This window comes from Symphalangus syndactylus, chromosome 23 (assembly GCF_028878055.3).
Source record: "Symphalangus syndactylus isolate Jambi chromosome 23, NHGRI_mSymSyn1-v2.1_pri, whole genome shotgun sequence".
Classification (NCBI taxonomy): Eukaryota; Metazoa; Chordata; class Mammalia; order Primates; family Hylobatidae; genus Symphalangus; species Symphalangus syndactylus.
The window spans coordinates 40,061,481-40,071,942 of NC_072445.2; the positions used below are offsets into that span (position 1 = coordinate 40,061,481).

The 10,462-nt window shown below is 52.9% G+C and overlaps 2 protein-coding genes across 3 annotated transcripts; one reads left to right on the forward strand and one right to left on the reverse strand.

The window, feature by feature from the left end:
- The first annotated feature begins 2,308 nt into the window (after positions 1-2,308).
- C23H6orf47 (chromosome 23 C6orf47 homolog) lies at positions 2,309-4,743 on the forward strand. Its single transcript, XM_063632558.1, has 2 exons — positions 2,309-2,743; positions 2,906-4,743. Exon 2 carries the CDS (start codon positions 3,115-3,117, stop codon positions 3,994-3,996), a length of 882 nt encoding a protein of 293 aa, XP_063488628.1. The 5' UTR covers positions 2,309-2,743; positions 2,906-3,114; the 3' UTR covers positions 3,997-4,743.
- Positions 4,744-4,860: 117 nt separating this feature from the next.
- Positions 4,861-10,432, reverse strand: APOM (apolipoprotein M). 2 transcript variants are annotated; one of them, XM_055264548.2, is made up of 6 exons: positions 9,523-10,432; positions 6,444-6,605; positions 5,782-5,855; positions 5,594-5,692; positions 5,349-5,447; positions 4,861-5,006 (listed from the first exon to the last, which is right to left on the reverse strand). In XM_055264548.2, exons 1-6 carry the CDS (start codon positions 9,606-9,608, stop codon positions 4,981-4,983), a joined length of 546 nt encoding a protein of 181 aa, XP_055120523.1. In that variant the 5' UTR covers positions 9,609-10,432; the 3' UTR covers positions 4,861-4,980. The 2 variants fall into 2 exon arrangements, with proteins under 2 accessions (XP_055120523.1, XP_055120522.1); XM_055264547.2 differs by having other exon boundaries at positions 6,451-6,605; positions 6,993-10,432.
- Positions 10,433-10,462: the final 30 nt, after the last annotated feature.

Sequence of the window (10,462 nt, forward strand, 5' to 3'; positions counted from 1 at the left end):
CGTCTGGGAAGTGAGGAGCGCCTCTGCCCGGCCGCCCCGTCCAGGAAGAAATGAGGAGCGCCTCTGCCCGGTCGCCCCATCCCGGAAGAAGTGAGGAGCGCCTCTGCACAGCCATCCATCGTCTGGGAAGTGAGGAGCGCCTCTGCCCGGCCACCCACCGTCTGGGAAGTGAGGAGCGCCTCTGCCCGGCCGCCCCGTCCGGGAAGAAGTGAGGAGCGCCTCTGCCCGGCCGCCCCGTCCGGGAAGAAGTGAGGAGCGCCTCTGCCCGGCTGCCCCGTCCGGGAGGAAGTGAGGAGCGCCTCTGCCCGGCCGCACCGTCGGGAAGAAGTGAGGAGCGCCTCTGCCCGGCCGCCCTGTCCGGGAAGAAGTGAGGAGCGCCTCTGCCCGGCCGCCCCGTCTGGGAGGTGAGGAGCGCCTCTGCCCGGCCACCCATCGTCTGGGAGGTGAGGAGCGCCTCTGCCCGGCCACCCATCGTCTGGGAGGTGAGGAGCGCCTCTGCCCGGCCACCCATCGTCTGGAAAGTGAGGAGCGCCTCTGCCCGGCTGCCCCATCTGGGAAGTGAGGAGTGCCTCTGCCCGGCCACCCATCGTCTGGGAGGTGAGGAGCGCCTCTGCCCGACCACCCATCGTCTGGGAAGTGAGGAGCGCCTCTGCCCGGCCACCTATCGTCTGGGAAGAAGTGAGGAGCGTCTCTGCCTGGCCGCCCCGTCTGGGAAGTGAGGAGCCCCTCTGCCCGGCCGCCCCGTGTCTGGGTAGAAGTGAGGAGCTCCTCTGCCTGGCCGCTCCGTCTGGGAGGTCTACCACGGAGGCCAGAGGCAATGTGGGGGCTGGACGTGGTGGCTCACGCCTGTGGTCCCAGCACTCTGGGGGGCGAGGCGGGTTGATCACTTCGGGCTAGGAGTTCGAGACCAGTCTGGCCAACTTGGCGAAACATGAAGAATACAACAGACAAACCAACCAACCAACTCAATGACAACAAAACAGGTCTACCCTGGAGTCATACTCTAATTTTTTCTATTTTCTTCCCTTTCTGATCCTTTATCCCACTTTCTTTTTCTTCCTCTTCCTTCTCCCTCTTCTTTGTCAAATAGAGGATTGAGTTATTATCACTGATCCATATAAAGTCCCTCTCTCATTTATTTTAACTCCCACCCCCATTTCTATTCCCCGACTTCCCATGTGCAACCTTCCTAATATGTTTGATACGCATCTTTTTGTTTGTATGTATTTTTAGAAAATGTTTATTGTTTTTGTATGCAAAAAAAATTAATAAAAAAAAAGAAAAAAAGAAAAAAAAAAAAAGACATTCCCAATCCTCAAAGAGTTCACAGCTGGAGAGGGAAACAGCCATGTTATCAATTTTTTTCTTTCTTTTTTTCGAGACGCAGTTTTGCTCTTGTCGCCCAGGCTGGAGTGCAATGGCATGATCTCTGCTCACCACAACCTCTGCCCCCCGAGTTCAAGGGATTCTCCTGCCTCAGCCTCCCAAGTAGCTGGGATTGCAGGCATGCTCCACCATGCCCGGCTAATTTTGTATTTTTAGTAGAGACGGGGTTTCTCCATGTTGGCCAAGCTGATCTTGAACTCCTGACCTCAGGTGATCCGCCAGCCTCGGCCTCCCAAAGTGCTGGGGTTGCAGGCATGAGCCACCACTCCCGGCCCATGTTACCAAATATTATAATACAGGGTGATAAGGGAAGTCAAAGAATGCCTCTAGAGATGAGAATGGGTAGGGTTTTGCTGGAAGAAGCCAATGTGATAGGAAGGCCCACAATTATCAAGCTTGTACACTTGGTTGAACTGGGACCAGAATTCTAGCCTCCAGATCTAAACTTTTAAGTCAAACTTCTTCGTTCCACCTATTTGTCTACACTTTTCTTTCCCACACTTCCCCACTCTCCCACCACCCACTCCCTTGTCTTGCTCATGCCAGGTGGTAGGCACAAGAAGAGCTCACTGTTATGAAATCCAGGCATTAAAATTTGCAGAGAGGGGCAGGGGAGGGCTGTTCGAGTCGCAAGACTCTTATTTTTTCCTTTCTGGGAAAGCCTTTCATGAAGTCTTGGATGCGAAATGGAGGAGTGGTGGGGGATGTGGGGAAGAACCCAGGGGCAGGAGGCTGTAGGGGGCGACCGAGTTTAGGGGAGCATGAGAAAACGGGGAGCTGAATTTATATTAAGGTCCTGGTCCTTTCTAATCTCGGTTTGGCGCCCCGCGGTCCGGCGCGCACGGACAGCGCGGGGAATACGGGGGCGGTCGATTCGCAGGGTCCGCCCCATGAGCTGCGGCACCGCCCCCGCCGGTCCTTCTCGTCCTGGTGCAGCTGCTTCCGGGCTCCGCGGCTCCCGGCGGCTCCCCGAGGCCGCGGTCCCCGCGCACAGCGCCCGGACGCGTGGGTCCCGAAGTAGGCCCGAGCTTTGCTTCGCGACCGGGGATCTCCGAGGACATCTTAGTTCTGACCTTGCGGAGGCCGCGTCTCCGCTGCGTGTTCGCGGGCCAGTCGGGCCACTTTCTAGAAATCATAGCCCTCTAAATCAAGGGACGAACGCTGCTGGCTGGAGTTTGCTGGACACTTTCATTCCACCTCCTAACAAAGAGAATTCCTATTCCTCGAGGTCCCTTGGGGCAGCAGTTAAAGACTACACGATCCAGGAGCACCTAGGACCTGGGGCCACCTTCCTGCCTGCTTTATTGGATGGAGCACTGCCTCCCCAGTTTCTGGGACACCTTGGGGTGTGGTCTTGGTGAGTGAAACTTGGGGTGCTGCCTGCTGGGAAGGAAATCCGGAAACAGAGAGAGGACTCTCTGGTGTTGACCCAGGCCTTGTCAGATCTGAGATTCGTGGAATCTCAGATTGTGGGGGTGTGGATGGTGAATGAATTTGGGTATGCCTCCCTTTACCCCAGAACTGAAGAGGAAGCAAACCACTTGCCACACTTGAGGCTGCATGACCATTCAGAGAAGGGAGGAGCCACTTCTGAATTCAGAGTGGGACTGCATCACCAGGCAAATACCTGTTCTGAGCCAGAAAGACTGACTTCTGAGGCGATCCTGAGAGTCTGAGTAGTGCCAGGAAGCAGCCTCAGAATTTGGGGGCCCATTAGCCACCCCAGCCATGTTCCTGCGACGGCTTGGTGGCTGGCTACCTCGCTCTTGGGGCCGCCGGAAACCAATGAGGCCTGACCCGCCTGACCCAGAACCCAGATGGGTGGACAGCTCCTCAGAGAATTCAGGAAGTGACTGGGATAGTGCCCCAGAAACCATGGAAGATGTGGGGCATCCCAAGACCAAGGACTCGGGGGCATTGAGGGTTTCTAGGGCTGCTTCCGAACCAAGCAAGAAGCCCCAAGTTGAGCAGCTAAGGAGGAAAAGAATGGATTCCCTCAAGTGGGACCAGCCTATCTCTAGCACTCAAGAGTCTGGGAGACTGGAGGCTGGAGGGGCCAGTCCCAAACTCGGATGGGATCATGTGGATTCAGGTGGCACCAGGAGACCAGAGGTGTCCCCTGAAGGGGGACTGAGCATCCCTGGGCCAGGAGCCCCATTGGAGAAAACTGGTAGGCGTGAGAAGCTGTTGGGCTGGCTGCGGGGGGAACCAGGAACTCCCTCCCGGTACTTGGGGGGCCCAGAGGAGTGTCTGCAGATCTCCACCAACCTGACCCTGCATCTGCTGGAGCTGCTGGCCTCTGCCCTGCTGGCCCTGTGCTCACGACCACTGCGGGCAGCCTTGGACACACTGGGCCTGCGTGGACCGCTGGGCCTCTGGTTACATGGCCTACTGTCCTTCCTGGCTGCCCTGCATGGGCTCCATGCTGTTCTGAGCCTACTTACTGCCCACCCTTTGCACTTTGCCTGCCTCTTTGGTCTCCTGCAGGCCTTGGTGCTGGCTGTCAGCCTCCGGGAGCCCAGTGGGGATGAGGAGGCCACTGACTGGGAGAGTGAGGGGTTGGAGAGGGAGGGTGAGGAGCAGAGGGGAGACCCGGGAAAGGGGCTGTGACCATGGGGTGGGGTGGGGGCAAAGGGTGAAGAGAGTGTGGGCTTTAGGAGAAAAGTGTGAGGCATGACCCAAATTGTAAGCATAGGGACCTCAGGGATGGGGAAGAAACCCCAGAGTATGAGGGTGCAGGGCCCCCCTTCATACACAGGAGAGAACAGAGCTATTTAGGGTGTTTGTGTTTATGGACAGTGAGGGCACTGCCCTTGGATTCACCAGCTGTTATTTTTGCTTTTACTTTTCTCCCACCTTCAGTTTTTTGTTTTTTTTTTCCACTTCCACTTTTTAGAAGCCAAAAAAAAAAAAAAAAAAAAGTGTGGTGGTGGAGAACAAAGACCAAAGGGTCCTCTCTACCTTTCAAAACTCTCCTGGGGTGGAGGAGACCAGGGCAGGATAGACAGACCTCTGCAGTAAGAGAGTGGTTGAGAAACCCAGGATGTTCCTTGGATCTCAGGATCTGAGCCATCGAGGGAAGAGTGGGGCTGCTAGGCAAGTGGATTAGGGGGTCTGGATAGGGCCCCACAGGTGACAGGGAGCCTGCAGGGCGGATCTGGTGATCATGGGAGCCAGAGGGAGTGGTGACAGTGCAGGCAGTATTGGCAGGAGGGCCAGTGCAGAAGGGCTGGTAGCTCAGGCAGCGTGGGGGAAGCACTGAAGCCTGTAGTCCCCACTTGGGGGCTAAGGGTTTGCTCACTCAGCAATAAATAATTGTGTCACATCAAATCCTAAATATACCACTACAAAGTGAGAGTTACTGCTGCTCTGTTCTTCCTGACACCGTCCAGCTGGGGGTTTAGGTGGTAGAGGATCCAGGGGGAGTGTTGAAATGGGAGGAGTGGGAATGACGTCTGGAGACAAACCCCAGAATGAGATGAGGCTTGAAAAATCATCTTTATTATCTTGAGTGGGAGCTGGAAGTCTCCAGCTTCTCCCTCCAACAACTCAGCTCCCACTGTACCCGTCTGGGGACTTAGATGAAGTTACAGGTCAGTTACTGGACAGCTCACAGGCCTCTGTGATGGGAGGAGGGAAAAAGAAGAAGACAGAAGGGAAGTCCAGGGAGAAAAGCAAAGTTGATAGTAATGGGGTGGGGGAGAACGTGTTCTTTCATTCCCTGTGTCAAAGGGGAGTCTCTAAGGCTCTTTTCCCTCCACGTATGACCCTCTGCCCCCTTTATCCAGTGCAAACTCAGAAACCTCTCTTTTGAGTAGCCCAGAACCCATCCTGCCTCCCTCAGGTGACATCACAGCTCTTAGCCACATCCCTCTGGTGACATCACACGAGCCTCTTTCACCCTGTAACACCAGAAGACTTGGTGAGTCCTAATCCTGTTTTGTGAGACTTTAACCCCTTACCTTGATTCCTAGGAGTCAGTAAGAAGGCTTTGGAGTCCAGGCAGGAAGTCAGGGACTTGAATTCCTCCACACACTTTTCAGTTGGATGTGGTGAGCGATCTGGAAGGGCAAGGTGGGGCCAGGCCAGTCAAAACCCCTGGAAGCACCTAGCTCTTCCTAGGAGGGTGTCATAGGACCCAGAGCGAGGAGTTCTCCTGCCCTCCCTTGTTTCCTTCCAACCCTTCCTGCCTCGTATCCCTGCTCACTGTAGAGGAGAAAGCGCTGGTAACCCTGGCCTGTCTCATTCAGCATGATTCCACCTGGGCATGAGCTGGAAAAGAGCTCAGTCTTCATGTCAGGGCGGCCTGTCAAGGTAGGTGGGAGAAGTAGGAGAACAGAGATGCAGAACCAAGCTCAAGGGACTTGGGGAGGGTGAGGGCTGGGAAGAACCAACCTTCCGTTCTGAGATCTGTGCTCCCTTCAGTCAGGTGGTAGATCCATTTCCGGGGCACACAGAGCCCATCTTTCCTGCAGAGGTGGTGGTGGCAAGGAGGAAGGAATGAGCATCACCCCAACCACAGTGTCCCAGCTTCTTTTTTTTTTTGAGACAGAGTCTCGCTCTGTCGCCCAGGCTGGAGTGCAGTGGCACGATCTCGGCTCACTGCAAGCTCTGCCTCCCGGGTTCACGCCATTCTCCTGCCTCAGCCTCCTGAGTAGCTGGGACTACAGGCGCCCACCACCACACCCAGCTAATTTTTTGTATTTTTAGTAGAGACAGGGTTTCACTGTGTTAGCCAGGATGGTCTCGATCTCCTGACCTCCTGATCTGCCCGCCTCAGCCTCCCAAAGTGCTGGGATTACAGGCGTGAGCCACCATGTCTGGCCTGTCCCAGCTTCTATTTACTCCATTGTATTCGTTATTGAAGCCCAGCTCTCCTTGGGTTTCAAGCGACCAAGCATTGGTTAGGCACATCTTTCTCCAGAGGGCAATTAATACAGCCATTGAATTCTGTGGGCCAAGCATAGTAGATATACCAGCTAAGAGGCCAGCTGTTGGTGGGTGGATTCTCACACCTTGGGCAGAGACTGAACCCAGTGATGCTTCTGCCTCCTTACCACTCACATGCGGATGGTAGCACGAAGGTGGAGCTGCATCGGGGCAGAGCCAGCAGCCATATTGAAGACAATGTTGTCCACAGGGTCAAAAGTTGCCAACTCTTTCTTGGTGGGAGCTGCCCCTGCGATAAAGTACCACTGGCCCAAGTGGACCTCTGGGAACTGGAGAGACAATGAAGGGAGCAAAAGAGGGTGGGTTCCAGCATAGGATAGGTTCAACCTCTTCATCAGTCAAGACAGCAAGACTTAGGGGTAGAGGTGTTGGCTGCCTTCCTCTTTCCAACTGGGGATTGGATCCATGACAGTCATTAAATGACTTTTCCTCTTTGCCCCTCCCCAATCAACCTGGGTAACCACTCCACCCCCCAATTCTGCCATGCCTCTGCATTGATGGCCACAGTACTGATATTTTTCTTCTTGCTTTCATTATTACAACACTCACACCCCCTTCCTCCCTTCCTTTCCCAAGATGGTCTCCAGTCATCCTAGGCCATCCACCCAAGTCCCTCAGAGCCTCCACCACAGGCTTCCCCCAATCTCAGTCCATACCTCGTTCCCATCCACGCCCAGAGTTGTCAGTTGACTGTGCTCAGGGCACTGGTAGATGGAGTTAAGGATAATACCATAGAAGTAGAGCAGAGCTGCCCAAATTTGGGGGAACATCTTCAGGCAGGAGGGAGCTGGTGCTCTGTGTGCCTTAACTGCTCTCTCCCCTACTGGCTGCTTAGTCCACTCTGCTTTCAGCTCCCTTGCATTCGACCCTTGACCCTTTCACCTGCTAATGAGTAACTTCAACCTTGTTTTCCAACCCAAACCTGGATTACTTAGTGTTTGGGACTTCCTCCCCCTCTTCCGGATGCAACCACTCCGTAGTACACCCTGGCATGTCCAGGGTTTCTCAGGAGTTATGAGGAGAGCTGAGCTGTCCAGGGAGAAGCCTGTGGTCTTTGAACCTGTATCTGAGCTGGTTATTTGTTGCACTGTGCAGCACTGAAGGGAAGTAGCTTGACTGGGCCTCTCATTCATTCACTTAGCAAACTGTTTTGAGTCCCAAGTCCCAGTTGTTTCCCAAGAACTAGCTAATCCCTGGGGACATAAAAAAACGAGTAAGACATAGCCCCTGGCCTTGAGGAAGTCGTTACAGGGAAAACTAGCTGTGTAGACAAACCATTGCAATACAACTTGGTAAATGCTTTAGAGCAGGTATGATGCAGGTGCTGGGGCACAGTGGATTGCTCTCTTTAGTTTACAATTAAAAAAATATGTATACCCTGGCAATGTTCACTGACACATTCACTCAACATTTATTACTACAAAGAGGCTATGTAATCTGGCTGTTAGGATAGATGTTGGTGTCAGGCAGAATGTGTCCAAACCCTAACTACAGGCAGGGCAGGTAGCTCATGCCTGTAATCTCAGCACTTTAAGAGGCCAAGGTGGGCGGATGGCTTGAGCCCAGGAGTTCAAAACCAGCCTGGGCTACATGGCAAAACTCTGTCTCTACAAAAAATACAAAAATTAGCCGATGTGGTGGCACACGCCTGTAGTCCCACCTACTAGGGAGGCTGAGGAGGGAGGATTGCTTGAGCCTGGGATGTCGAGGCTGCAATGAGCCCTGATTGTGCCACTGCACTCCAGCTTGGGCGACAGAGTGAGACTCTGTCTCCAAACAAACAAAACACCACCAACCCCTAACTACTATGTCTGTTTTTTCATCTGTAAAATTGGCAAATCATCAATCTCATAGGATTAAATGAAAATAATGCACATAAAGCCCTTAGCAAAGACTTGCACATGGTAAGTCCAAAGTATATATTTGCTATAATTAATAGTAATGTTTGCAAAGCACTTAGTTTTTGGGGGGTAATAAGTTCTCAAATAATAGGCAGTAAGAATTGCCAAATAGGCTGTCATTGGATAGCACCAAGTGACTGGAGCAGTTAATGCTGTGAGAGGTGGGGCTTCCTCGATAGATTATTTATTTACTGATTTATTTTTAAGACAGGGTCTCACTCTGTCGCCCAGGCATGACTTTGACTTCCCTGGCTCAGATGATTGCCGAGTAGGAGCTACAGGTGCACGCCAGCACGCCCAGCTAATTTTTTGTAGACACGGAGTTTCACCATGTTGCCCAGGCTGGTATTAAACTCCTGAGCTCAAGCAATCGGCCCACCTCGGCCTCCTAAAGTGTTGGGATTACAGGCATGAGCCACCACACCTAGCTTGATAAATTTATATCCCACGGACTGCCACAAAAAATTTGCCGAGGGGTGAGGCTTGCGATTTAGTTAAAAACCAAAATTTGGGTGACCAGTATATTAGAGTTTATTATACTGTTCTATTTTGGTGTAATGTTTGAATTTTTTTTTTTTTTGAGATGGAGTTTCGTTCCGTTGCCCAAGCTGGAGTGCAGCGTCGCGATCTCGGCTCACTGCAATCTCCACCTCCCAGGTTCAAAGCAATTCTCTGCTTTAGCCTCCCAAGTAGCTGGGATTACAGGCGCCCACCACCACGCCAGGCTAATTTTTGTATTTTTAGTAGAGACGGGGTTTCACCATTTTGGCTAGCCTGGTCTTGAACTCCTGGCCTCGTGATCCACCCGCCTCAGCCTCCCAAGTGTGAGTCACTGTGCCTGGCCGAAAATTTTTGTAATAAAAAGCTAAAATGTGGTTAGGCACAGTAGCTCACACCTGTAATCCCAGCACTTTGGGAGGCCAAGGTGGCAGACTTGCTTGAGGCCAAATGTGCAAGACCAGGCTGGGCAACATAGCAAGACCCCATCTCTATATAAAAATAAAATTAGCCAGGTGTGGTGGTGCGCATCTGTGGTCCCTACTACTTGGGAGGCTGAGGTGGGAAGATCGGTTGAGCTCGGGAGGGAGAGGCTACAGTGAGTTGTGATTGCGCCACTGCACTCCAGCATGGGCGACAAAGTGAGACCCTCTCTCAAAAAAATAAATAAAAAAGCTAAAATGTTAACAGCTTTTTATTGGGGCAGTAAATTACAAGTGCTCGATCTGGAGTCCTGTAGGCCTGGATTTGTCAATTCTGACACTTATGTTCGTCTAAGTGTACTCACCTAAAAAATGTTAAAGGCTCATTGTTAAAAGGCTTTTTAAAATAATACACAAAACCCGTAGTATATGGGCTGGCACAAGTGCTCATTAAACAGCTGCTTATTAGAACTCTTAGCTAAAACATAACCAGGACCTGGGTATAAACTACGAATCCCAGAAAGGTTGGGCACCCCAGCAGCGATGTGTCTTTCTGGAGGACTCGCAGTTTCGCGGGGCCGAGGCCCTTGTCCCAGGGCAGGTTAAGAGAAGAGGGCACGGAGAGGCGGTAATGCCTCCACCCCCGGCCTTCGGAAGCACGCTGGCCGGCCTTCAAATTCCCCACGGTCAGGGTCTTGTCTTTCTGTCCACTCGTACTCCACTTGCTCCCAATTCTCAAACTCAGAGGCGCCCCTTTTCCTGACAAAAGTCCTTCAACTTAGTAGCACGTTTGGTTTTCCTAAAATGTGTCATGTCCCCTCGGCCACACACCGACGAATGTGACGCCCACAGCCCTTAAAACGCCCACCCGGCGGAACCGAAATCTAGTCCAACCAAGCAACCGAGAACAAAATCGACCAGTGCCGCCCCCAAACGCCTACTGAAAGAGTAACTTCCGGAGGCACAGAAAGAAAGGGCGCAGCGAGGGCGATAGGGTGGAGAAGAGTTTTAGCTGGCTAGGACAGTGCCGCCTGAAATTCTCAGCCTGCCAAGATTTAAACATAGATTAATGTGGCATAATCCCCCATCTCCAAAGTCCAAGGTCCATACGACCGTCCATAGCCCCTCTAGAGGCAGTGGTAGAGTCCCAGCTGGTGATTGTTTTTCAGGCATTTACGGTAGCCACCTCAATCTTGTAGCGCTCAAGCGCGCGCACAGACGTGAACGCCGCCAGAGGGGGGAGGGGGTGGGGCGATGCTTAAGTGTCTACGCATCCGTAGTGCGACGCACGCAGGCGTAGTACGG

Excerpts from the sequence above, each read along its gene's own strand:
- C23H6orf47 (XM_063632558.1), top strand. The coding sequence starts at position 3,115 with ATGTTCCTGCGACGGCTTGGTGGCTGGCTACCTCGCTCTTGGGGCCGC.
- APOM (XM_055264547.2), bottom strand. The coding sequence starts at position 7,106 with ATGTTCCCCCAAATTTGGGCAGCTCTGCTCTACTTCTATGGTATTATC. Across the intron at positions 6,606-6,992 it reads TGGGCGTGGATGGGAACGAG|TTCCCAGAGGTCCACTTGGG; the intron begins GTATGGACTGAG and ends TTGTCTCTCCAG. Across the intron at positions 5,856-6,450 it reads CTTCGTGCTACCATCCGCAT|GAAAGATGGGCTCTGTGTGC; the intron begins GTGAGTGGTAAG and ends CCACCTCTGCAG.